At 53.2% G+C, this 25913-nt stretch overlaps 8 protein-coding genes across 8 annotated transcripts; 5 read left to right on the forward strand and 3 right to left on the reverse strand.

Moving 5' to 3' along the window:
• Window positions 1–101: 101 nt before the first annotated feature.
• On the forward strand, window positions 102–1332 carry ATEG_05852 (RNP domain protein; the record flags this gene model as incomplete). The annotated part of the gene is made up of 2 exons (XM_001215030.1): window positions 102–107; window positions 292–1332. 2 exons carry the CDS (start codon window positions 102–104, stop codon window positions 1330–1332), a joined length of 1047 nt encoding a protein of 348 aa, XP_001215030.1.
• Window positions 1333–4190: 2858 nt separating this feature from the next.
• ATEG_05853 (GNAT family N-acetyltransferase) lies at window positions 4191–5019 on the forward strand (the record flags this gene model as incomplete). Its single annotated transcript, XM_001215031.1, has 2 exons — window positions 4191–4585; window positions 4860–5019. 2 exons carry the CDS (start codon window positions 4191–4193, stop codon window positions 5017–5019), a joined length of 555 nt encoding a protein of 184 aa, XP_001215031.1.
• A 667-nt stretch (window positions 5020–5686) lies between these two features.
• On the forward strand, window positions 5687–10951 carry ATEG_05854 (putative ABC transporter; the record flags this gene model as incomplete). The annotated part of the gene is made up of 15 exons (XM_001215032.1): window positions 5687–6190; window positions 6271–6421; window positions 6470–7373; window positions 7425–7547; window positions 7601–7699; window positions 7753–7877; window positions 7930–7977; window positions 8031–8691; window positions 8745–8822; window positions 8872–9433; window positions 9488–9739; window positions 9788–10531; window positions 10583–10627; window positions 10820–10852; window positions 10904–10951. The coding sequence occupies 15 exons, from the start codon at window positions 5687–5689 to the stop codon at window positions 10949–10951; spliced, it is 4377 nt and encodes a 1458-aa protein (XP_001215032.1).
• Window positions 10952–11005: 54 nt separating this feature from the next.
• On the reverse strand, window positions 11006–12745 carry ATEG_05855 (uncharacterized protein; the record flags this gene model as incomplete). Its single annotated transcript, XM_001215033.1, has 2 exons — window positions 11006–12080; window positions 12150–12745. The coding sequence occupies 2 exons, from the start codon at window positions 12743–12745 to the stop codon at window positions 11006–11008; spliced, it is 1671 nt and encodes a 556-aa protein (XP_001215033.1).
• A 581-nt stretch (window positions 12746–13326) lies between these two features.
• On the reverse strand, window positions 13327–15227 carry gmdA (putative general amidase GmdA; the record flags this gene model as incomplete). The annotated part of the gene is made up of 5 exons (XM_001215034.1): window positions 13327–13445; window positions 13501–13912; window positions 13963–14010; window positions 14063–14896; window positions 14952–15227. 5 exons carry the CDS (start codon window positions 15225–15227, stop codon window positions 13327–13329), a joined length of 1689 nt encoding a protein of 562 aa, XP_001215034.1.
• A 1121-nt stretch (window positions 15228–16348) lies between these two features.
• On the forward strand, window positions 16349–17533 carry nimX (cyclin-dependent serine/threonine-protein kinase CDC28; the record flags this gene model as incomplete). The annotated part of the gene is made up of 4 exons (XM_001215035.1): window positions 16349–16385; window positions 16492–17000; window positions 17050–17213; window positions 17272–17533. 4 exons carry the CDS (start codon window positions 16349–16351, stop codon window positions 17531–17533), a joined length of 972 nt encoding a protein of 323 aa, XP_001215035.1.
• A 1300-nt stretch (window positions 17534–18833) lies between these two features.
• Window positions 18834–21665, forward strand: ATEG_05858 (calpain-like protein; the record flags this gene model as incomplete). The annotated part of the gene is made up of 7 exons (XM_001215036.1): window positions 18834–19271; window positions 19331–19517; window positions 19570–19834; window positions 19887–20144; window positions 20195–20300; window positions 20357–20548; window positions 20601–21665. The coding sequence occupies 7 exons, from the start codon at window positions 18834–18836 to the stop codon at window positions 21663–21665; spliced, it is 2511 nt and encodes an 836-aa protein (XP_001215036.1).
• Window positions 21666–22160: 495 nt separating this feature from the next.
• ATEG_05859 (uncharacterized protein) lies at window positions 22161–25309 on the reverse strand (the record flags this gene model as incomplete). The annotated part of the gene is made up of 2 exons (XM_001215037.1): window positions 22161–23580; window positions 23829–25309. 2 exons carry the CDS (start codon window positions 25307–25309, stop codon window positions 22161–22163), a joined length of 2901 nt encoding a protein of 966 aa, XP_001215037.1.
• Window positions 25310–25913: the final 604 nt, after the last annotated feature.

Raw genomic sequence — 25913 nt, forward strand, 5'->3', positions numbered from 1 at the left:
TTCAAACCCCACTCCATCCCCTTCAGTCGGCTATCCTTCAAGACTCCCGCATCCTTTTTCAGGCGTGACGTCTGGCGTATGAACACTGCGTCAGTCAAACCATGAAGGTACGTGTCTGTCGCTAATCTCTGCACCTACACACGGCGCTTCATATCATCCAATCGCCCTCTCTCTTCTTCGAACTCTCCATTCATCATGTCCTTTCCGCCACCTCCAGGTCTCAAGCAAAACCCATCATCGCTTCCTCCACGGCCTCCACCGCCAGCAAGCTCTGCTTCTGCCTCCTACCAGCCAGCATATTCAGCCGCGCCGTCATACGCGTCCGCCAGAACACCCACTGGCGGATATGGCGCAAGCAACAGCACCAACCCACCTCGCGCGGGCGGGTACAGCGCGTTCACAGCATTTCAGCCACGCTCCGTAGCCGCCAGTCAGCCCTACCGTACCAGTAGCCCCGCGGTGTCGACGCCCCCCGTCTCGTCTGCGGGTTATTCTACCCCGACCACTACGTCAGGCTACGGTACCTACTATTCGCAACCTCAGACATCCTACCAGGGCAATGCCTCCTACTACGGCGCCGCGCAGTATAACGATAACGCATACGGACCAACTGTGCCGCAAATCCAGAACCCGTTTGGAAATCCGGGGGATCAGCGCGGCAAGCGCAACGACCCCGGTCTGGATCCCGAAACCGAGGCCCAGATTGCACAGTGGCAGAGCGCATACGTGAACAAGGACGAAGCCCAACCCATTGGCAAAGTGCCCGGTCGTCGCGATGGCGGCCCGGCCATGACCAGCGGTGCGAATACCCCGTCTGCCGGTCCCACCGCCGCTAGCACCCCCGTCTCCGCTCCCGGGCGCTCGGAGCCCGCTCCCAAGACCGTTGTGCGGTCCGGCGGTGGTCAGACCTGGCAGGATCCCACGCTTCTGGAATGGGATCCGGCGCATTTCCGCCTCTTTGTAGGAAACCTCGCGGGCGAGGTCACCGACGATTCTTTGTTCAAGGCGTTTGCTAAATACTCGTCGGTCCAGAAGGCACGCGTCATCCGCGACAAGCGTACGCAGAAGAGCAAGGGATACGGGTTCGTCAGTTTTAGCGATGGCGATGACTATTTCAAGGCCGCCAGGGAAATGCAAGGGAAGTATATCGGATCGCACCCCGTCCTACTTCGTCGCGCTACTACCGAGGTCCGCCCCGTGTCGAACAACAAAAACGGGAAAAAGCACGGTGGCGGCGGGGGCTCGGGTAGTGGTCACGCCGGAGGCAAGGTCAAGCACGACGGTGTGAAGAAGTCTGGAAAGACGAAGGGTGGACTGAAAATTCTCGGTTAAGGTTAGTCCAATGGTTGACTCAGTATGTACATGGACATCTTGAGTTAATGACAATCTGCATGGTGCTCAGACAATTGTCTCTCTAGTACTTACTTACCCTTAGACGTGACTGACCGCTTAGACCTGCGTAGATCTGGGGTTTCTAACTATATAGGAAGATTGTTTGAGCCAAATGGGCAAACAGAGACCAGCCTTCTGTCGAAGCCGGTGAGACCCAACTGGTGGATGAAGCAGAATCGTTCGTCATTCGTGAAGCCAGGAAATGTATCATCAACAGGGAGTAGGAAGTCAAAGGTATTGTACAATCTCAGGACCCCCGGTATAGTATGTGCAACCAGATAAAAATATACGAGCATCAACAAATCAAAGCCAAGACGCCTGCGTGTCGCCATGAAAATATCATCAGGATAAACCAACTCATAAATATGCAAGGGTAATTCATGCCACGTCGTCGAAGGGTGACCATTGGACCTCAACAGATAGTATCGCAGCCGTGGTTGCATAGCACGTAGGTCACCACGTGCGTAGGAAGAGGCAGCTCAAACACGTGCATAAGACATCGGAAGCATCGTAGGAGGTAGTGGAGCGAAATTCGAAAAGATCGGTACGTCGTGAGACATCAAATAAACAAATGGTTTTTCCAAGCGTAACGTCGTGGACCGTCGGTAAGTGCAACAAATCGAAAGATGAGAATTCGTAGAAGAGGAAGAGAGTAGAATAGGTAGATAGGTAGGGAGCATCGTCCGCCCAACCTGTGTCACCCTTCCTCCCCACTTTCTTCGTCGACAGCTCGTTTCCTCGAGAAGATCGAGACGTGGTTTTGCATGGCGTAGATTCCAAACCCGGCAACAGCCAGAATCAGGAACAGGATAATGATGATGATGGCGATGGTGATGTTCTTCTTGACCATATTGGCGGGTATATATATGCCCCGTTTTGAATCTTCAATATAATATAGAAAGAAACTCAATCGGATCGGATAACCACTCCAATGGAACGTGAGGAATGAGGGGACAGAGATCGCCCCTAGATACAGCTGGGGGATGGGATTTGGAACCTCCAGCGACAATTCAAGGGATGTTAAAACAGGAAAGGGAGCATTGCTCGGGACCTCCGCTGTCTTAAGGGACAGAAGGTCGCTGCCCAGCCATGTTGATTTTGAATCCTTTTGCCGGTGGCTGGGCGGGTGAGAGCGTGTTTTGAATGGTGGGGAGTTAGTCCACTGGGAGCTCACCAGTGGGGCGGGCTACGGCTAGCCATTGGGTCACGGGTACTTAAGGTGCCACGCTACTCGTTAGGGCGATCAGGTACCAAGTACTTTATCCCCAGCCTCTGGACTTTTGAGATGGATTTCTGGTAAGATCATATGTCCCAAATATTGGGTTGCTATGTCGGAATTTATTTTATTCGGAGACTTTGTGTCAATTCTACATCATCAATTGAGAATAGTGGCTTCCATTTTGAGTATTCAACACCAACAGACAAGAGTCCCTCAAACTGGCTGTCACTCGGATGCTCGGAGACTGATGGACACTGAGACACAACAAACACACGCAAGAAAGATCAGCTCCTTGATTGCAGCTTGCGCGGATTCTGATATACAACAGTCTTGTTAAAATCTTCAATCAAAGGCAGAGGATCATATCCATGCCCCTCGTGCATCCCGGCGAGTCTCTCAGCCAGTCTTGTATCCTGCTCCTCAAATCTGAAAATCCGTGGCCGCCTGGATAACCGAAATACATAGACAGGAATTGGGCTGGCGACTTCATGGGCAGTCTCGTAGTCATAGTCGGTATTGTTGATATCCACCACAAAATAGGAGTGGCGCCCCGGAAATATATTCGCTGCGAGGAATCGTGTGTGCATGTCGAGCCGATTGTTTCGACGAAATCTTTCACGGTGTTGCGGATTTGGCCCATGATTAGGGCACGGGTTTCTTGTCTATGTTGCTCTCTTCGCTGTTCCATGGTGAGAGCAACAACACTCGCTACTTGAAGGTTGTTTAGAGTAAAATTGACAACGAGGACGATAAGCGGAACTTTGAAACTTGGCCCTTTGTGAGGCCTACCACTATGGGTGGGGGTTCCATGGAAGGGTTTTAATAGAAGTACACAAAGAAAAGTGTTTACAAAGAGCGGTATGGTATGTAGGCTACCTCGGCGGCTGCCTGGTGCTTCTGAGGCTGCTGGAATGCTTATGTACTCAGGTCCAACACTTTGTGTTACCCTAGACTGCTGTCTTTGATACAATCTACTTGAATCTTCCAACTTAATGGGGCTTTCTCTGAAGCCATAGCGAAGGAAATATCTTTGATAGCCCAGTAGTTAGAAAGTCACGAGAAGTGAGAGATGACGTGAGAACATAGTCTCTGACAGGGGTTACAGCCTAAGCTAGGTATTTCGAATGCGTAGCGAGTATATTGAATGATATTCAAGTAAGATGAAGCATTATGTCTCTATCTTGGAGGAGCCGGAGATTAGCCCTTTGGGACAATTTGGGGGCCGAAGTATAATACCCTCCTTAATTAGAATAAAGCAGACGACATACTACCTAGTACCAGGGGAGTTTATCCAATTGCTGACAGCCCCCCCGGGGTTTCAGCTGGATGGAATGAGTCATGCTCCCAGTACACTCTAAAAGCGTGGAGGGTCCCATCTCACTCCTTTGATGAACACATTCGCGGAATACCATCAAATTAAGGTACGTGTCCCTCAATACTCAAGACCCGATCTAATCCAAAAGCCGAAAGGATATCTAATTCAATTATAGAACTTGTTCCTGAATCCAAATTTGCGGACCAGTGATCCAATCCAATCAATTCAATACCATTCAACACTGTTTACCTACCTGTCATCTCAATGACACAGACTCCAGAGGCGATCTTGCATCTAGAAAAGTGTCTCTTACGGCCCCATTGCGAGAGCGATGCCGAAGATGTCTCCAGAGAAGCAAATAATCCACGGATAGCAAAATGGATGACCAATCGGTTTCCCCATCCATATCGTGTCGACGATGCCAAGAAGTGGATGGCGTCTATCAAGTCGCAACCTGAAGTTAACGCCTTCGTCATCTGCCGGAAAGACGACAACAGAGCGATTGGCGGAATTGGTTTAGAGAACCGAACAGACGTGAACTATCGGACAATGGTACTCGGGTATTGGCTGGGGGAAGACCACTGGGGCCAGGGCATTGTAACTGAGGCTGTTACGGCTCTCTCCCAGTGGGCCTTCGAGAAGTTCCCCCACGTGATCAGGTTAGAGGCGAGTACCTACGAGGGGAACGAGGCAAGTGCTGCGGTACTGCAGAAGGCGGGCTATCATTATGAAAGCAGAAGTAGATGCGCGGTTGAGAAGAACGGCGTAGTGATGGATTTGGTGACATACTGCATGTTGAGGGAGTGAAAGAGGTCACATTCAGCCTTTGGGGAAACTATATCAGCAACGTGCATGTGTGATTCGTGCAATGGTGAGTAGTCGGGGGTGGTCTCAATCTCTTGTTATAGACACATGCAGAACTGCGGCATACAGGAATTGGGCAGCAGTCATTGAAGTCTACACGCAGCCACACCATGTTATATCAGATATGTCTCTTGTGAGCATACCTCTAGCTGCTTTGCATCCATGCGGATGCGAAATGTGGCATGTTACGTATATTGACAGTGTTGGGGGATGGACCATTGCCTCGTAGAGTATCAGATAGAGCCTAGACTACGCCACTGAACTGACAACATAGTGAAATAAACGCAGCTGAACCTTCCTGAATGAGAAGGTGAACTGTGTCGATCATGGGTGGTTAGGATCGGGCACATTCTCGGGTGATGACTTCATCATGACAGATGGATCTCCCCGAACCCAACGAATGGTCTCATTACAACGTTTCCCTTGCAGCCCATCAACAGATCGGATATTCAAGAAACGGTTCCGGATCTCGGGATCGCTATGTCCCGAGAGAATTATGTCCACGATGGTCTTCATCTCGGCGGAATCGGGGTTCGGAGCTAACGATATCACCGCGAGGAATTACCATGATGCTGGTCCATATGTAGCACATCTACCAAGTATACCATTATTAATATGTGCACTTGATCATCTCCTGACGTAATTCATGTCAACATTCTTGATTCACTTTCTCAGTCTATATACAACCGTCGCGTTCGAAGCTCTGGAGGACCTGTCGATCTACAAAACTCACCTCTTTCATTCTCCGCACTCCCACGTGGATACACGAGATTCTGCGTTTCCAGGCGGATTACGACGCTCTGCAGCAAGCGGGCACTGTTCAGACTTCGGATGCGCGCACCTGCTCACCAGGTGATCGCACTGCAATGGAGCCCGATCGCGTTGATGGGCACACTATGGACCAAGGGCGGGAGAGCATGGAATTTCAAGATGCAAAGTCACATACATACTCGACCGCTTCCTCGTCCACCGAGAATGACTCAGAATTTGCTCCCATCCGTAGCGACCCTGTCCCTCTGCAGGAGTCGGCGAGCCGGCCTCCCATCGGCGAGAGAAAGTCCTCGCTCTCCAGACCACTCACAGAAGATGACATTGTGCGCTCTCTAACCCGCCGCCGTACTGCCGGGTCTGGTATGAGCGATGATGGGGAGGATCTAGCTCAAATCGCGCGGCTGATCTCTCGCATGTTTGGTCAAGACCGGAAGGCTCATTCAAATGAAGAGAAAACCAGACACCTGGGAGTTGTATGGAAAAGCTTGACGGTCAAGGGCGTTGGCCTCGGGTCCGCCATTCAAATGACGAATTCTGATCTTTTCCTGGGGATCCCGCGGATGATCAAGAACTTTATATCCCGAGGCCGAAGCAAACCAGTCTTGCGAACCATTCTGGATGATTTTACGGTAGGCGCACTCCGTATTCTTGCATACCGAGCTTCGAAGACTGATATCCTGATCACTAGGGATGTGTACGACCGGGTGAGATGCTTCTTGTCCTTGGACGGCCTGGGTCTGGATGTTCGACCTTCCTCAAGGTGATTGGGAACCAGAGATGGGGATACAAGAGCGTGGATGGGGATATAAAGTACGGGGGAACAGATGCAGAGACTATGGCCAAGAACTATCGCTCTGAAGGTATCTGACCCTGGTATATGGTGAAGCAACGCGTGCTGACAGCTCCAGTCCTATACAACCCCGAGGATGATCTACACTACGCAACATTGACCGTGAAAGACACTCTGATGTTCGCATTGAAGACCCGAACCCCAGATCAAGAATCTCGACTTCCCGGCGAATCTCGAAAAGCATACCAGGAGACGTTCTTATCGACCATCGCCAAGCTATTTTGGATTGAACATGCACTTGGTACGAGGGTGGGCAATGAATTGATCCGGGGAATCTCAGGAGGAGAGAAGAAGCGTGTGTCCATTGGAGAAGCCCTGGTGACGAAAGCTAGTACGCAATGTTGGGATAACTCAACCAGGGGTTTGGATGCAAGCACTGCGCTCGAATACGTCCAGAGTCTCCGGAGTTTGACCGATATGGCGAATGCGTCGACGCTGGTGGCACTCTATCAAGCGTCCGAGAACCTTTACAATCTTTTTGACAAGGTCATCCTCATCGAAGATGGCAAATGCGCGTACTTCGGGCCGACTCAAAATGCAAAAGCATACTTCGAGCGCTTGGGCTTTGAGTGTCCCCCTCGATGGACGACTCCCGACTTTTTAACATCCGTCAGTGATCCAAACGCCCGACGTGTCCGAAAGGGCTGGGAAGACCGGATTCCTCGTTCTGCAGAAGACTTTCAAAACGTCTACCGCAAAAGCGAGATCCAAAAAGGTGTGATGGCCGATATAGAAGATTTTGAACGAGAGCTCGAATCGCAGGAAGAGGAGCGCGAAGCGATAAGAAAGAGTACACCGAAGAAGAACTATACGGTGCCTTTCCATCAGCAAGTCCTCATTCTCACCGAACGACAGTTCAAGATTATGTACGGTGATAGACAAACACTTATCGGGAAATGGTCACTCTTGGTCTTCCAGGCTCTCATCATCGGAAGTTTGTTCTACAATCTGCCGGAGACAAGGTAAGGCAAACAGAATTGTCTCGGTTAAGGAATGTTTCTTATACAGTACAGTTCCGGTGTGTTTACTCGAGGCGGAGTCATGTTCTTCATCCTCCTGTTCAACTCCCTCCTTGCCATGGCGGAGCTTACGGCTTTCTTTGATAGCCAACCAATCATCCTTAAGCATAAGAGCTTGTGAGCACTCCTGTATAGCCCCCAGAATCGCATTTGGTAGCTGACCTGACCAGTTCTTTCTATCGTCCATCGGCTTTCGCATTGGCGCAAGTGTTTGTCGATATACCAGTGATCTTCATTCAAGTCACGCTGTTTGAATTGGTTGTCTATTTGTATGGTTGCTAGAACTGTGAAATATCTTGTCTGAAATGCTAACATCTGTCAGCATGTCCAACCTTTCACGGACCCCGTCCCAATTCTTTATCAATTTTCTGTTCATCTTCACCCTTACACTGACAATGTATGCTTTTTTCCGAACTATCGGTGCTCTTTGCGGCTCGCTTGATGTTGGTATGTTGAAGTGATTTCCATCCCAGGCGCTTGTACTGACTGGTAAATTTAGCAACTCGCCTGACTGGAGTTGCAATTCAAGCTCTCGTGGTCTATACGGGTATGTTTCAACTCTGGACTTCCTTGTCTACAACTAACAGACATCCCCACCAGGCTATCTTATTCCCCCGTGGAAAATGCGCCCATGGCTCAAGTGGCTGATCTGGATTAACCCAGTTCAGTATGCTTTCGAAGGCGTAATGTCCAACGAGTTCTACAATTTGGATATCCAATGTGAACAGCAGAGCATTGTTCCACAAGGCCCCAATGCAGTACCTGGTCATCAGACGTGCGCACTGCAAGGGAGTAAACCCGACCAACTGGTGGTTCAAGGAGCCAGCTACATAAAGGCTGCTTATACCTATAGCCGCTCTCATCTGTGGCGGAACTTTGGGATTATACTCGGATGGCTGATTTTCTTCATCGCAATGACCATGATAGGGATGGAAATACAGAAACCGAACAAAGGTGGAAGCTCTGTGACTATCTTCAAGAGAGGACAGGCGCCGAAGGCTGTCGAAAAAGCGATCGAGAAGCAGAAGACTCCGGAAGATGAGGAGATGGGAAAAAAGGAAAACAGTTCCAGCGCTGACTACGAAGGGAGTTCGAATGATTCCGAGGATGTGCAAATTGCGCGAAGCACGTCCGTCTTCACTTGGAAGGATGTCAACTATGTTATCCCGTATGGCGGTGGAAAGAAGCAACTTTTGAAGGATGTCCAAGGCTATGTCAAACCTGGTCGGCTCACTGCCCTGATGGGTGCTTCTGGAGCTGGGTCAGTCCCTTCAGCCCTGGCCTTGTCTAGCTCTACTGACCAGATCGTGACAGAAAAACCACACTTTTGAACGCCCTCGCGCAGAGAATCGACTTCGGCGTCATCACCGGTTCTTTTCTAGTGGACGGGAAGTGAGTCTTCCACCTGCCTCTTTACCTCAATCGTCGCTGACGGTTCTAGGCCACTTCCCAAGAGCTTCCAGCGGGCAACAGGCTTCGCCGAGCAGATGGACATTCATGAGCCTACTGCCACGGTGTTGGAGTCACTCCGGTTTTCGGCGCTTCTCCGCCAACCAAAGGAGGTTCCTATCCAAGAGAAGTACGACTACTGCGAGAAGATCATTGACTTGCTGGAGATGAGATCCATAGCAGGAGCTGTGATAGGATCTAGTGGAGGCGGACTGAATCAAGAGCAGCGCAAACGACTCACCATCGCGGTTGAACTTGCAAGCAAGCCACAGCTATTGCTCTTCCTGGACGAGCCTACGTCTGGCCTTGACTCATTGGCCGCTTTCAACATTGTGCGGTTCCTTCGACGGCTGGCAGACGCCGGACAAGCAATCTTGTGCACTATCCATCAGCCGTCGGCTGTGCTTTTCGAGCAGTTCGACGACCTGCTACTGCTGCAGAACGGCGGTCAAGTGGTCTACAATGGGGAGCTGGGATCTGATTCTAGCAAGATGATCAGCTATTTTGAGAAGAACGGCGGCAAGAAGTGTCCGCCTCGTGCGAATCCTGCAGAGGTATTCAATCCTGTATCCCATTCTCGCTTGCCTTTTCTAAAGCAACGTCTCTAGTACATGCTCGAGGTCATTGGCGCCGGAAACCCAGACTACAAAGGGCAGAACTGGGCCGACGTGTGGGCCAATTCGGAAGAGTGTAAGCAGCTCTCACAGGAGATTGACAACATCATCGAAACACGCCGCGACAAGGCCGACACGGGAAAAGAGGACGATAATCGTGAGTACGCGATGCCCGTCATGGTGCAGGTTTGGACCGTGTCGAAGCGTGCCTTTGTCGCCTACTGGAGGAACCCGCAATACGCCCTGGTATGTGTGCACAGCTAATTCCACATTAACACAACTGACAAACCCTAGGGCAAGTTCATGCTTCACATCTTCACCGGTCTCTTCAACACCTTCACTTTCTGGCACCTGAAAAACAGTTACATCGACATGCAATCGCGCCTCTTCTCCATCTTCATGACACTCACCATTGCCCCACCGCTCATCCAGCAGCTGCAGCCCCAATTCCTTCATTTTCGCAACCTCTACGAATCCCGCGAGGCCAAAGCCAAGATCTACTCGTGGGTCGCCTTCGTGACAAGCGCCATCCTCCCGGAGCTGCCCTACGCCGTCGTCGCCGGGTCTCTCTACTTCAACTGCTGGTACTGGGGCCTCTGGTTCCCGCGTGACTCGTTCACCTCCGGCCTCACCTGGATGTTCGTCATGCTGTACGAGATGTTCTACATCGGGCTGGGCCAGTTCATCTCGGCGTTCTCGCCGAACGAGCTGCTCGCCTCGCTGCTCGTCCCGACCTTCTTCACCTTCGTCATCAGCTTCTGCGGTGTCGTCGTGCCCTACGCCGCGATGGTGCATTTCTGGCGCTCCTGGATGTACTGGCTCACCCCGCTCAAGTACCTCGTCGAGGGCATGCTGAGCATCGTCATCCATGGCATCCCTGTCTCCTGCGTCGAGCGCGAGGAGTCCTTCTTCAGTCCGCCGCCCGGGTCGAACTGCCAGGAGTATGCCGCGGACTTTGCGCAGCAGGCGGGTGGCTATGTCCGTGACGCGGGGAATGGGCTCTGCGCATACTGCCAGTATTCGAGTGGGGATGCGTTTGTAGGTGGTCTTGTGCTAATTCTGGGGGCTTCAGTGCTGACGTCTTCGCAGGGCAAATCGTTTAATGTGTTCTACAAGAATAAATGGCGGGATTATGTGAGTGTTTAAACCTCTGACAGACGTTGTAGGACGTGATCGGCTAACGCTGTGGTCAGGGCGTGGTCTGGGCCTATGTGCTTTTCAATTTCGCTGCGGTTTATGCATTCTCCTGGCTCTATCTACACGGTGTTGGGGATATCAAACGGAGGCTCAGCGCGAAAAGAACAAAAAGACCTAAAAAGAATTAAGCTGTCAGACAGCGTTGGTATACGAGATCATATGGTAAGTGTTTTTGATGGCGTTTCGGGACAGAAATATATGTACATCAATTAGGCAAACGACGTCTCAGTCCCCACAGGCGAACAGCTATTTCAGGAGTAATATCACATCTAGGTAATAATATTTAAGAAACGAGAATATAGACATATTTCGTGTCTATGCTCCATCAGGCGGAGGGGAGGACTGCTCCGCTGTCTGTGGTGGATTCCACACCCGAGGGATACCGCTCGGAGATGAGGCCGAAGCCCCTTCAGCGCTGCTAGAGGTATTGCCGGCGTTGTGGCCGTTCATAAGACGCGGACGTTTGGCTGGCGGCCCCGCGTTGGGGCTCTGGTGTCCATCCTGCTGCTGGAGGTAGGGAGAGTTATGCTGGCTCGAGGGCGCCGACGGACCGCCTGTCTGGGACGGGGATTGGACCGAGGGGCTGACAGCCGCTGGGGGTTGCAGGATTCTCGGTCTGGATGGGTTCGCCGAGTCCTCTCCGGTGCGATGTCTTGCGTCTGTGTCATCCACAATCGGGCTGGTATAACCGAGGCCAATGCGGCCCATGCTCTTATCATGCATCACCACGCGTTTCCACTTGGCCACCACACTGTCGTAGTCCCAGCGATCCGAATCGGGACTGATCTGGCTCTCCTTTGCATCCAACTCGCGCGCGACGTCTCGCGGCAACGGCAGCGTATCTGGAGGGAAAAGCGCAAACTCCCGGGGCCATTGACACGAGCCCAGCCTTTCGACCTGAGCGCGGAGCTGGTTCGCTTCCTGCTGCACCCGAGCGAGCTGGTCGTCCAGGCTTTTACGCTTCTCGATTTCCCGGGCGAACGCGCGAGTGATTTCGAGTTGCCAGGCGTCCCGTCTCGTGTCGGCGTGTAGCGACGCCCAGTGTTTGAATGCCAGATCCAGGTGTCTCGAGCTAATCTCTTCATGCTGCTGAGCGCTTTTCGAGATCATGCTGGAATCGAGTCCCGCCCTATTGGACTGAGTGGTAGTCGATGATGATTCAGCTGAGAGCTGATCTGACTGCCACTGGTCGATCTTCGCGCGAAGCGCCTGTCGAACAATCTCAACATGTTCTATGCCTGGGGGCTGGAGCGGAAACGATGTGGTTGACGGGAAAGGGTTCGTCGCGAACAGGCTGGGAGGAGGTGGCAGTAACTGCAGGCAGAGCGAAGGGAACGTCTGAGACTGGATATCAAAGTCGAACGGAGATACACGCGGGCGCAACCGGGAACTATTGACGAATCGTGAGATCTTCATATTTCGCGAGGAATCCGAACAAGGAGTAAGGCAAATGACTCACGTGGCAGCTTTAATGTTGTCCAGCACCTCCCGCAGCGCCAGCTCTAGCGCGCGCGTAGTGTCTGGATTGTTCGCAGTCGCGCCTCGGCTCGCGTAGTCCGGGAGATTCAGAGAGCCAGTTCGGGACTGCGAAGAGGCGAATCTGGAGCCCAGGTTGTCCTGGGCTTGACTAGGATTAGGTATATCGTTGATGACACCGGTCGCATGCCATGTCGGGGTATTGAACATCATCCGCACGCCGTCCCTCGACTTCCCACTGGATTCACCAGCATTGTATGCATCCAGATGGCCCTTTCCCGTGGCGCGTTCAGGGGTGTCGCGCTTCGCCGACGAGGTCCGAGCCTGTCGACGGGTGATGCCACTCCGAATGCGCCGGATCTCCTCGACGTCATGAACACCATCGGGCTTCTTCTTGAAAAGAAACTGATCGAGATGGCGACCAAGCGAAGAGGACGTGAAGGCCTGGTGGCAGTACTGACATTTGCGGTCTTTAATGGCCGGGTTTTTCGCCGCACTGGTCTGCGTGTTATTTTCGTCGGCTCCGGCAGAGCCTTCCGGAGTGTTGATGATGGCTGGACGTGGGGTGTTTTCTTCCATGTTTCACGGGAGACGCGAGGGAGTGGTTGCTGCAGGCAGAGCTGGCGTCACGGTAGGGGGATACGGTAGGGGGAGAACGCGTTCAGAGAAACACAAGCAACAGCATGCACACGATAGGAGGTCTGCAGGTCAATGCATGACAAGACGGGTCGCGTATGATGGGAGGAGGGATGCGACTATCGACAGAAGAAGCGAGGAGTTGAAGAGAGTAAGGAGAGGAGAAGTGGAGGTGGAGGAGGAAGAAGAGGGGGAGAAGAGAGAGAGAGAGAGAGAGAGAGAAAAGAGGGCGAGAGGAGAAAAGAAGGTGACGATCGATCGCAGGGCCGCCAAGCTTTGCGGGTGGAGACCCTGAGCTTCTGAGAGAGAGAGTCTCGATGCAACATCACCCCTCCATACATGGCAATCAGTTACGGCTATAGATTCCTCGTGCTGGTGCATCATACTGGACGTTGCTCTATTGAGTCTATGCAATGCACTCCTGCCTGCGTTGTGACCTGTAGCTGCATAGAAGAATGCTCCGATAGTCCTGGAGTACATTGAACACCCGACTCTCCGCTGATAGATACTATGGCTCCTCCAGCTCATGCCTTCTTCACCTGCTCCCCAATATACTCCGCCAGCGTCAGCATCTTCTCCTCCTGGAATCGACGTCCGATCAGTTGAAGTCCAGCCGGAGCTCCATCGTAAGCTTCTGCGTCGTCTTTCCACATGTCAGTAACGACTCACAGCGCACTGTCCGGGCCGAATGTACTTACAGTCACCTTGCACCTTCCGGTCTAGGTCGCTCAGGAACTCAATGCCAGAAGGCGGCACATCCACGGTTTTATCGGCATTGGTCACGGGGAATGCCACACTTGTATAGTCCAGAACGTTGATGATGGCGGTATATCCGACGTGGTCATACTTGGTCGGGATAACAGCGGCGTGTGGCGCACATGGGCTGATCACTCCATCGACCGGTCGTCCCGTACCAGTCAGCTCCGCCGTGCTGTTCCAGTAATCCATGTAAAGCTTCTGGTATTCTCGCTTCGCCACATTGAGAGCAGCAATGTCCGAGGCCGTCTTCTCGTCACCATGTTCAATAAGAATTTGAGGCGCCCCTTCTTCGCCCGACAATCCATATTGATACCGCGCATCTTTTCCTCCGTCGAGACTGTAGGTCCTGGACTACTCTAGTTAATACCGGCGTGATCATGGAGAATGGAATGTATACGTACGGCGAGGTCATAACCCATGGTCCAAGAGGGTGGTTTCCACTCGATAACCTGACGCGATATCAGCATGTTTTTCTCTTACAACAGCACCACGGTTTCTTACATTATGCCCAAGTTTCTTTAGTGTCTGCTCGACAATCTTCAAGGCTCTTGCGATGGGTGGGTGAGGATGGACGATTCCATCGTGATACACGATCCCAAAAGCAAGCTTAGAAGCACCAGGTGTCGATTGTTCAATCAACGTACGGGTCTCTTCCTCCATCTCATCACGCCAGGGCAGCTCCGTCACGAGTGGATCATAATACCACGGTCGCTGGCTGAGCACCGCCTTGAAGAGCAGCTTCAGCGAGCCCGCCGATGCGGCCAACGGTCCAATAACGGAGAGAATGGTATTCTGTCCATCCATGGAGTTTGCAGCACCTTCATATGGTATCCGCCCCGAAGAAGGCCGTAATCCATATAGACCGTTGAAGGAAGCAGGGATGCGGACGCTACCCCCAATATCAGTACCAAATCCGGCCGGCGACCCCTTCAGTGCAATCAGGGCCCCTTCACCCCCAGAGCTTCCTCCACAAGAAAGCAGTCGGTTCTTCGGGTTCTTCGTATACGTGATGATATTGTTCACGGTTTCCCCACACATGAGCGTAGACGGTACCGACGTCTTGCAATACAAGACCGCCCCGAGGCTACGGAGTTCGCGGACCAGTTCACTTTCAAAGATGCCCCGTCTTGGGTCGTTTTTGATTCCCTGGAACGTGCCGATCCAACCAACATACCCCATGGTGGTTTCGACTCCTTTGACATGGAACTGGTCCTTCAAGCTGACTGGAAGACCATGGAGGGGCCCGCTGGGTCTCTTGTGTTCGGCGTAATAGGCGTCCAGACGCTTCGCATCTTCGATGGCTGCATCGAAGAAGATCTCATGCAGACAGCTCACCTATGCGATTCAATGAGTTTCCTAATAGGTTTAGACTGGCTGGAGGAGGAGTTACCAATTGATGCGCAAGAGCAGCTCGATGACAGAATGCCTCTGTAACCTCTAGTGCGGTCCATTGCCCCGAGGTTGTCTTCTCTGCGATGCCCACTGCATCGGTCTCGGTGACTTCTATCTCTCGTGGGGTCAGGAACTGCTGTATGTAAGGCCCAGTGACATCGCGAAGCTCCTGCGGAGGTGGAATGGGGTTATTGATTCGCCACTTGGGAGGGATGGCGTCTAGAATGGATTGTCTCTTGGCCGCTGCTGCCTCCTTCCAGGGGATTGCCGTCATCTTGTTGTAGCTATTGAAATTATCTGGGGGATTGTGTACGATGAGATGTTGGTGAGGAAGAGGGGTAGGGGTTTCTCCGACGCAAAGTCTCCAAATATATACTTCTCCAACGCAAACTTGGAACCTCCGTCCGTTGCCGACTGGGGCGGGGGATTCTCAGGCGCTGGATGCGACTTTGGGAGTGGTCTTCATTATTAAGGCATCCTTGGCGATGTTATCTTGAAGGAGCCATTCAACGACCATCTTGGGTGGGGGTTTTTTGGAGGTTTTTGGAGTCTTTTGATAAGGACGGGAAACACCAGGGGATCAACCATACACCTAGAGACCTTACTGGTGCCTGATCTGATAATGATACGAGAATTGGAGAAGAGATCCTTCGGGTTGAATTTTCCCTGTGCTGGTCTGAATTCCGCTAATTCCGCTGTAGTTGTATATCTTAGCACTTCCGCATGTGTACGATATCGTAGGGTCATCCGGAGAATGCAGGATAGTTTGATAGTCAATCCTAGCCCAGCTATAGTTCAATCACAGTCATCCGATACAGACGCAAGGCCCGATCCAGGAGGAAGAGAAGATAGTCAATCTGCATGGTGCCTTGCAGTGCTTGTGCTGGAGATCGATAGTAAATGCTCCGACGATGGCCAGGTCAGGTGTGGACGCGCTCACCGCCTTCCGTTTGACGCGCGGGCTTTTTTGTTTGTGTATTTCCTCTTGTTGATGTTGACCGCCTTCGCTCCCCCACCAACAAGTACCACCAGGGATAAAACCATTCTTTTGCTTCATCCATTCGTTCCCTGCCTTTTCTTGCTGGATTCTGTTCTCGAGTGCTCGGGTTTCGACTCATCTTCAGTCTACGTCGTCGATTGCGCCCGGTATATCCCAAGATCAGCGACTTTCCCCTCTGAGCACGCCTGGACGCCAACCAAACTTCCCTGTTGTTTTTCCTGTCCTCGCTTCTTCCCCGGGCAACACCACGGCGACCCCTGTGACTTGCCATTCGCATTCCGCTCAGTCCAGCGCCTCGTTGTCTCGGACCATCGTCCCCCTGAATCCCTCCTTTGACGGAGAATTTTGTCGTGTGTGATCTTGGTGAACAGAGAAGCCGCGACCCTTTTGCCGCCATGGATAACTACCAGAAGATCGAGAAAATCGGAGAGGGTGCGTTCTTGAAACACTCCCAAGATCTTGATTGGGTCAATTCCTTTGGCTATGTTGATCACTGGGCCTGAATCGGTCGAACTAACATCACCGTGCTCTCTGATAGGAACCTATGGTGTCGTTTACAAGGCCCGTGAACTCACCCATCCCAACCGTATTGTCGCCCTGAAAAAGATTCGTCTGGAGGCGGAAGATGAGGGTGTCCCTAGCACCGCCATTCGGGAGATCTCGCTGTTGAAGGAAATGAACGATCCCAACATTGTCCGACTGTTCAACATCGTCCATGCCGACGGCCACAAACTCTACCTCGTCTTCGAATTCCTTGACCTCGATCTGAAGAAGTATATGGAAGCTCTTCCGGTGAGTGAAGGTGGCCGTGGAAAGGCCCTACCGGATGGTTCGACTCTGAGCAAGGACATGGGACTTGGGGATGCCATGGTCAAGAAGTTTATGGCCCAATTGATCGAGGGAATCCGGTATTGCCACAGCCACCGTATCCTGCATCGCGACCTGAAGCCTCAGAACCTTCTGATCGATCGAGACGGAAACTTGAAGCTGGCCGATTTTGGTCTCGCCCGGGCATTCGGTGTTCCTCTCCGCACCTATACCCACGAGGTACGTTGAATATCTTTGTTATGTTAGTCGACCGCTAACAGCGATTCAGGTGGTTACGCTGTGGTATCGCTCCCCTGAGATCCTCCTGGGTGGACGCCAGTACTCTACCGGGGTTGACATGTGGTCTGTTGGTGCGATCTTCGCGGAGATGTGCACGCGGAAGCCACTGTTCCCCGGAGACTCTGAAATCGACGAGATCTTTAAGATTTTCCGGTACGATCTCCCATTGCTCTTCCATACGATAACAAACCCTAATCATCTTGTCCAATAGTCTTCTCGGTACTCCGGACGAAAACACTTGGCCTGGAGTCACCTCCTTCCCCGATTACAAGTCCACATTCCCGAAGTGGAAGCGGGAAGAAACCCGTGCGCTCGTCCCTGGCCTCGAAGAGGATGGGCTCGACCTTCTGGATGCTCTCCTTGAGTACGATCCTGCTAGGCGCATTTCGGCTAAGCAGGCCTGCATGCATCCTTACTTTAAACATGGAAGCTCCTACTACTCCGGACGTGGCCGCAAAAACGGATTCCACTAAGCACGCACACTCATGAGGTTTCCTTTGCGTTCTTTCTTACGTGTAATGTATTTATGTGAATGGTCCTGGCACCCTCCATTGGCATCGGGGCATCTGACTGCACAATCCATGTCCCTTTGTCTCCCGGCCCATGGCCGGCCTCGGGTTCATTCCCAACGCTCGACAGTTGGTGTGCCGGTGCAGCACTTACGTTTGTTTCAATTTTTTTTTGTCGATGGCGTTGAGCGGAGTCATTTGGAAGGAGATTAGGCCATACTGGATATTCGACGGAGTGTTTTGAATTCTACGTTACATACCCCTTTGCGTCAGTGTCGTTGTAAGAGGCCCAAACAAGCGCATAGACCAGAGTAGATTCTTTGTCTTTTTCGGCGACACAGCATGTTCTATCTATAACTCTTGTGCGACCTGCATCGGTCGACAGGGGCTTTGTTACACCAGATTCCCTGGTTTTTGTTTTTGCCAGAACCGTTCGGCTGGGGCCATAAGCATGAACTTCCAACACAGCCTCAGGCCAACAAGCCCAATGCGGCAACGATGGTCCGGGGGCCAATTCAACTCTTACTCTTCAGCCCAGTTCAGTCTCACTCTCGCAAACTCACGCCATTCACCGTCTGGACACCGGCCCATTCACCAGGCTCGTATTCCCCATGCACCTGGGGCCGCCATGCTTACGCCCGTTATGACTACTCCGTCTCGGCACCCCTGCAGCCAGTCAGCACGGGAATATGTCACGATCAGCTGAAAAGGGATCAATAACGGCCAGTCTTAGTTCGTCGTTAGCACCGACTAAGAGGGTCCGCTAAATTTCCCACACCCAAGCGTGCAACCCTGTCAGCGTGATGAGTCAAGGCGTGTCCCCAGCAGAGTTCAAGCGAATACTGAACATGGCTGTCATTCGCATGTCGTGGGTCCGGCTGAGACGCGGCCACAGAACTATGTATCTGCAGTGCATACTCCCTCCATACATACCGGGGCTTATCGCGAGCCTTGCATGTAAGGCGTCCGCCCGAGCGGGGAACGGTTAGAGCGACCACGCGCCTCCAAGTCAGCCTATTGGCCCCATTCCCGGTTGTTCAGGTGCTGGAGGAGGGGGATTTTGCGGTTCCTACAGCTGGAACGGTCTAGAGGGTCTGATTTGCTGACTCGGGGATGCCGAATCCAAGCCGTCGGAATTCGCTAGACTTTTTTATTTAAGAGCGATGGGCGACGCTCGTCACCGTCGACCATCGTCAAAAGTTTCTTTCTTTCCGACGACCAGTTGGTGAAGCCAGTTCGCGACATCCAGATGAGCTACTTAGGCATGGACCTTGACGACGACCTCGCCGAGATGGCATTTACCACCCCTCCATTGTCATCCCGCTCGGACTGCCGTATGTCGCAAAAGGCCAAGCAGACTCCCCAGGACACCCTGCGCCAGTTCTGGGATCAGTTCACCACCAAGTTCCCTGGCAAGGTCTACACCGTACTCCCCGATAACCCCTATGCGCGGGCCAAGGCCTCCCGCATCCCCAAGGGCGTCGTACAGGCCCAGGATGCCGGCAAGTCCTATGAGCAAGCGTCGGGGGAGTGTAAGCGCGCCGTGGAGCGCATCGTGAAGGAATGCCAGCGACTCAACCAGAAGTACACCGATCCGCACTTCGATATCGAGGTCGATCTGAAATCGGGGCGGAGAGATTACCTCGATGGCTTGAATAAGAAGAACTTGGAGATGCTCCCGCGCGGAGTAAAGAGAGTGACCGTGAGTTGTGCCCATGACAGACATGCAATGGTCGTGAATTGACAGTGTACGCTTTGTAGGAAATCTTTGAGAACCCGCAGTTCTTTGTCAACGGGCCGACGGCGTCGGATGTGCGACAGGGTCGCGACGGCGACTGTTGGTTCATGGCTGCGCTGTGTACGATGGGCAATAAGGAAGAGTTGATTGAAAAGATATGTGTTGCCCGTGACGAGAAGGTGGGAGTATATGGATTTGTCTTCTATCGAGGTAGGCAACCGGGCACTTGACATTAATACATGGCTGATGCTGACATTTGCAGATGGCGATTGGCAGCAATGCATTGTGGACGACAAATTGTACCTGCGGGCAGCAGATTATGATGAGTCGGTGGAAGAACGACCGGTCTGGGACAACATCACGCGGAACGACACTGAAGAAGAATACCGTCGCGTCTGGCAGACTGGCTCTCGAGCCCTGTACTTCGCCCAGTGTGTGGACGAAAACGAAACGTGGTTGCCGCTACTCGAAAAGGCCTTTGCAAAGGCCCACGGTGACTACACGGCCATTGAAGGGGGCTTCGTGGGGTAGGCCACGCAACTTCTCTTCAGCCATGCACACATGCTGACTCAATTGTAGGGAGGCAATTGAGGACCTCACCGGCGGTGTCACGTCGGACATCCTAACGAGCAACATCCTGGACAAGGACAAGTTCTGGGAGAATGAGCTCATGAAAGTGAACAAGGATTTCCTGTTCGGCTGTGGTACTGGGTTGTTTTCCAACTGGCTGGATCCAAAGTATAATGGTCCGAAAGATAGGACAGGAATCGCCGAGAACCATTCCTACTCAATCATGGAAGCCAGAGAAATTGAAGGACACCGACTTCTCCGACTGAGGTGAGTTCCCTAGGCTCTGTTGTGACTGGCGTCCAGGCTCACCAATGAAGGAATCCCTGGGGCAAGAAAGAATGGAGCGGAGCCTGGTCAGATGGATCCGAACAGTGGACACCCGAGTGGATGAGGAAGCTGGGCCATAAGTTTGGCAACGACGGTGTAAGTGGTGTCTACTCTGAAGCATCCGTCACAAGCACTAATGCAGCAGGGACTAGTTCTTCTGGATCTCCTACAACGATCTTCTCAAAAAGTATCAACACCTCGACCGAACTCGTCTTTTTGGGCCTGAATGGACAGTCACCCAGCAGTGGACAAGTCTGAATATTCCCTGGGCCGCAGGATATCATGGGACGAAATTCATGATGAACGTCACGAAGCGTGGCCCCAAGGTCATTGTGCTCTCTCAGGTAATCGCCTTCTCCGATGTCTTATACTGCCATCGTCACTAACAAATGATAGCTCGACTCGCGTTATTTCAGAGGATTGGCAGATGAATATAGCTTCAAACTGAAGTTTCGAATTCAGAAAGAAGGCGAGAATGACTACGTGGTGCGCAGCAACAGCGCCCTCGACCATTTCCGCACGCGTTCGGTGAACGCAGAAGTCGATGACCTCGAGCCCGGACGCTATCACGTCCTTTTGAAGGTCACTGCGGAGCGATACGATGCCGAATCTACCGAGGACGTGGTCAGGAGCCTGGCGCCCATTAAGCGGGAGAAACTCGTCCAAATCGGGCTTTCGTATGACCTCGCCCACGCCAAAGGTTTGGTGATCGAGACCGACAAGGAAAAGAAAGCTCGGGAGGAGTACGAGCGGCATCGCAAAAATCAGGAGCGTCAGAAGCTGAAGCACGAAACAAGACGGAGGCTGGAGAAAGAATGGATCCGGGAGCGCAAGATGTCCGCGCGGAAACAAAGAATGACCGAAAAGCTTGCTGCGAAGAGGCACAACTCCAGGGGCACTCTAGCGGATCACAGAAATGGCGGTCCTCCACCTGCTGAGCAGATCCTCCCTGATGGCCCCGTACAATCGCCATCGGATATTGCCCAGGGCCAAAACGGCAACGGCCCCGACGCCGATGCCTCGAACAGACCCCGGATTCCTACCATCCAGCTCGAAAGAGACCACCACTCGGACTCGGGAGCCCGGAAGCGAAAGCGTCTGCTGCAATCCAGCCTTGATACGTCCTGTTCCACTCACTCCTCATACTATGAGCAAGCGAAGCAGAATGGGTTCCTGGAGGGATTCGAGTTTGACTCAGACCTTGATATGCCTCCGGAGGAGCCGTCGGAGATCAAGACTCCTCGCATTGGAACGGGCATGTCACTCGGGGAGACCAACAGCGACCCCTGGAATGCAGTCTGTGTGGTGGGTCTGCGAGTATACTCCAAGGATACGGGGCTGTCGCTGGAGGTTATCCGTCCTCTGCCTGATGATGGTGTCGAGGCCGCTCTTGATATGGACGACCCGGCAGCGAGTGCGACTTCTCCCAAGTTTTCATTTCCCCGGAAGCCTTTTTTCTAGCCGGGCACGGGACGTCTGATCTTGGATAGATGGCGGGTTTAGAGTGTTTTATTATCTTTCGGTTTTCCGTCTAAAATGCTGTGGTGTTGATTGCTGTCATTGTTTCCTCTTTTCTAAATAGTATACGACTGACATGACCTATCTTTGGTTTATAAATATACGATTTAATCATATCGTCAAAATTGACAGAAAGGTTCCGCTATTCGAATTTATAATGGAAAGTATGGGCGACCTTTGACTAGATCATATCATATATGCCTGAGGGTGTCGAGAGCGAGGATTTCTTCATGTCCATCTGGTCTAGAAGGGCATCCGCATGCGCGATTTCCAATCTTTCCTTATCAATTCATTTAACGTCATTTCTTCATCAATCGTCTCCGCAAGCTATGGAACCGACACCGTACAATGCCCAAAGAAGACCGCCGAGAGATAAACACAGTAGAACGCTCAAGCAGCAAACTCCCGCCGTCACCAAAGTAAGCCCGTATAAGATCTTCAGTTTTCCTCCTTTTGATCCATCTCAATTCGAGCCAAAATTTCCGGATCCTCGCGAAACGCATCGCCATGGACCATATCCTGCGCAAAGGACAAGTCCCGCTCCACCAACCCACCCGGCGCACCAGGGGTGGGCTTCGACCCGCCAAAAACCCTTGCAAGAAACCGCATAAACGCCATCAGGACCCTGACTCTGGACGCATCCGACTGGTCGGGCACATTGCGGAGCGACTCGGCGAGGATACCGGGCGCATAGTAGGGCAGCACTGCGACGCCGTCGTCGACGCCATCGACGTTCAACCCATTGACCAGATCCTCGCGCGACGCGGCATCCAGCGCCTGCAGCGCCTCGTGGAACAAGCGCGCGTGCTCCTTGTCCGCGACGCGCCCCATACAGAACAGGCGGAGCAAGGCGCGGTCCTGGGCGGAGGCAGGCGAGAGGCGCGCGTAGCCGGCGGCGTGCAGGACGTCGGCGCGGTAGGAAAGGATGCGGTCGTAGCAGGCGCGCGGAGTGGGGATGTGGCCCTTGCGGAAGGCGTCGAGGATGGTCAGGGTTTCCATGTAGGGCTGGAAGACGGGCTCGGTCATGACGACGCAGCCGCGGGGGTCGCGGTGGGCGGCGGCGCCGGCGACGTCGAGGAGGGTGACGACGGCGCGGATGCTGAAGCCGTCTGGCTGGTTGGGGTCGTCGCGGAGGATGGTCAGGCTGGCCGGGGCGGTCTCGGCCTGGACGAGCTGGGCGATGTTGAGGCGCGAGCCGAGCTCCAGGTTGTGGAGGACGGCGGCTTGGTTGGATGGGGGTAGGGTGTTCAGTGCGGGGACGAGGCCTGCTTGCGCGGCGGCCAGGACGAGGCCGGAGTGGTCTTGTGGCGGGGTGGGCAGGTTTGGCGCCAGGTCTTGGGCGAGGGTCGGGTCCTTGCCGATGTCGTCGATGGCGAGGGCGACGAGGAGCGCGGAGATGTCCTCGGGCGACGGGTTTCTGTCCAGCAGGAACTGGCGCAGACGGGCGAACGAGGCCCGGGTGAGCTTGTTGCTGGCGGACTGGCCGCTGGTGAAGACGTCGTACTGGTCGGCGAGCAGCCATTTCACGGCGAGCATGCTCACGAGCGTGCGGTTGACTTCGGTGAAGTCTTCGCCGAAGACGACGCGCGAGGGCGTCCACGACGGCTCCTGCGAGGAGGGTGTGCCCGATTCGACGGTGGGACTGGCATGCTTCAGATGCGCCAACTCGGCTGCAAAGGTGGTCGCAAACGAGCGCAGCACGACGTCATCGCTGTCGGCTTCAAGGCTGGGGAAGAGAGACATGGGACTGTGGGATGGTGGATTGTAGGAGGTGTAGGTGTGGAATGGGAGTGTCTGTGTCGCATTGGGAGGAGCAGTTTGATATTGTCGATCTCGAGAGTGATGGCAGTAAGGCGTACTGGAGGCTGTGCATCAGCCGTAGTTCGATATCTGCTGAACTGCGGGGCGCAGACAATACATAAATACGTACATCCTGCCAAGCCGGCGGTCTTCATAAGAGCCTAGACCCCGGGAATGTACTTAGTTCGCGATGTACTTCACTGTACGTTCAGGACAACCCTCCTACAAGTAGAGGAGCATTCCTACAACTCGCTTTCGCCATTCTAGTACCTCTACCTCAAGGACGCTGCCAACACACTCGCATACCTCCTCGCTGTCACTGCTCCAAGCCCGTCACGCAGGTCCTTATACTGACCCCCTCGTCCCTCGTTTTTAAACACAAAAACCGGACCAGCCGCTTCACCATCCCGGACAGACGCACCCGGTCGAAGGGGATCCCAGGGAGAATCCCCATTGATGAATGTAATCCACGTGTCCTGCGTTTGATGCACGCTCGCTATCCAGGACTCTCTGGATCTTTCGTCAATCAAGTCTGGGGCCACGTTGAAAAGGACGGGGTCAGTGACACCATGATGTGCGGCGCCCGCGACATGGCACCCGGGGTAGAGATTTCCCACCGCATGGTGGTAGAGCCAGACTCGCCCTTGGCCTCCTGGCAATTCTTGCGATGTAACAAGAGCGGAATGGAGGTTGGGAACGTTGAATATACAATGTCCTAGTAGTTTGGACCAACCGGGGATGTCGAGGGAAGGCGAATTTACGGTGGTTGTGACTCCGTACGCATCCAGCACAGCTGGCTGATCGAAGGGAAATGATTCCGGTGCACGCAGTATACCATTGGGCGAGAGGACTTCCTGGATTCTGGAAAGAATTTCCGTGTCAGATTTCGGTTGCATGGTTTTCATGTCATGCAATAGAACAGCGGCGAGATCGTCTTCGTAGGCGGCGGCCCCGAAAAGGGTGGGCAGGACCTCATCTCCCCGCGAGGCACCCTTGATGGACTTGTCCAGGATATACTCTCCGTCGATGAGGGGATGAAGGACGTCGAAATTCAGACTGTTTGTAAGATCGGTGGGCGGGCATTGTTGCAGTATATCCAGCGAGGGTCTCGGGGAGTCGGCGTCCACTGCCGCGACCAACCGATCGTACAGCTGCTGGTGCGCCTCCAGGTCAAGTGGTCCAATGCTCGGTAGAACCCCACTCGCTAAGATCACCCGAGAGAACAGACGATTGGGAAAGAAGGAAAGGTAGTGGCAGGACGCTGAGCCCGCGCTCGTTCCCTGGATGGTAATTCGAGCCGGGTCACCCCCAAAGCCGCCGACGAAACGGGATACCCATTCGATTGCTCGCGCCTGGTCGTGCAGGCCGTAGTTACCGACAGCCTCGCCATGAGACTTGTTGAAGACGGCGAGTTCTTTGGACGCAAGGAATCCCAACGGCCCGACCCTGTAGTTGATGGTCACACCGATGATGGGCTTGCCTGTCTGCATGCTGCGCTGTACCACGTCGTGCAAGTCAAACATCTCTCGCCCAGCGTTTTGAAGGGCTTGACTACCACCGACGAAGGCCCCGCCGTGAATGAATATGAAGACAGGAAGGCTCTCGGTACGGCTTTCCAGTACGGATTTGGGAATGGTCAAGCTCAGATTCAAGCATTGCAGCTCATCCTCCACCGGGGTCTGCAGGCAAGGGTAGTCCTCTGGTAGGGGGCCATTCCAGAATTGGATGAGTGGGAGAGGAGGCGTTGGACATACTGGTCTAGAGGTCGTCAGATCATAGTTGCCCATCACAAACAGGTCAAGAGAAGCTGGGGCTACCCTGGATTAGTCGCATCGAATGATGGATGGGGTAGGCGATCTGCCAATACGCTTTGTCGAAAGCGAGCTGGAATCGAAGCAAAAGGGAGGCCCCGGAACTGAATGATATCGCCTTGTCGGTGCAGTCCCTTGATTTCGCCCAACTCCGCGTGGGTGAAGGTGAAAGGACGAGGAGCAGTAGTTGAGCCCATTTTCTTTGCGCGGAACCAGGGGGAGGGCTGCTTGACGTGTACTTGAGGTACTACATAAGTAGTAGAGGTATACCTACGTATATACCTACCTGTAGAGGGACTATGTACAGTACACACCCCTGTTCAGGCTGGATGCGGGGATTATTGCCCAGTTTGGCGTGGTACGGATTTAACCCCAAAATGGCAGATTGCCGGGATCCTTGATCTACGGACTTTCATTCCCAATCAGATGCGATCCTCGTCAAGAGCAAAAGATTTGGGATCTCGCACCTCATCCCGCGGACGGATTCCGAAACAGGCAACAGGGAGAACAGTTTCACGACGACCCACCAGAGCTACTCCGTAAAGCCGACGATGACGGAGGGAGGTAACAAGAGTTCAGA

The sequence above is a fragment of the Aspergillus terreus genome, genomic scaffold (genome assembly GCF_000149615.1).
Source record: "Aspergillus terreus NIH2624 scaffold_8 genomic scaffold, whole genome shotgun sequence".
Classification (NCBI taxonomy): domain Eukaryota; kingdom Fungi; phylum Ascomycota; class Eurotiomycetes; order Eurotiales; family Aspergillaceae; genus Aspergillus; species Aspergillus terreus.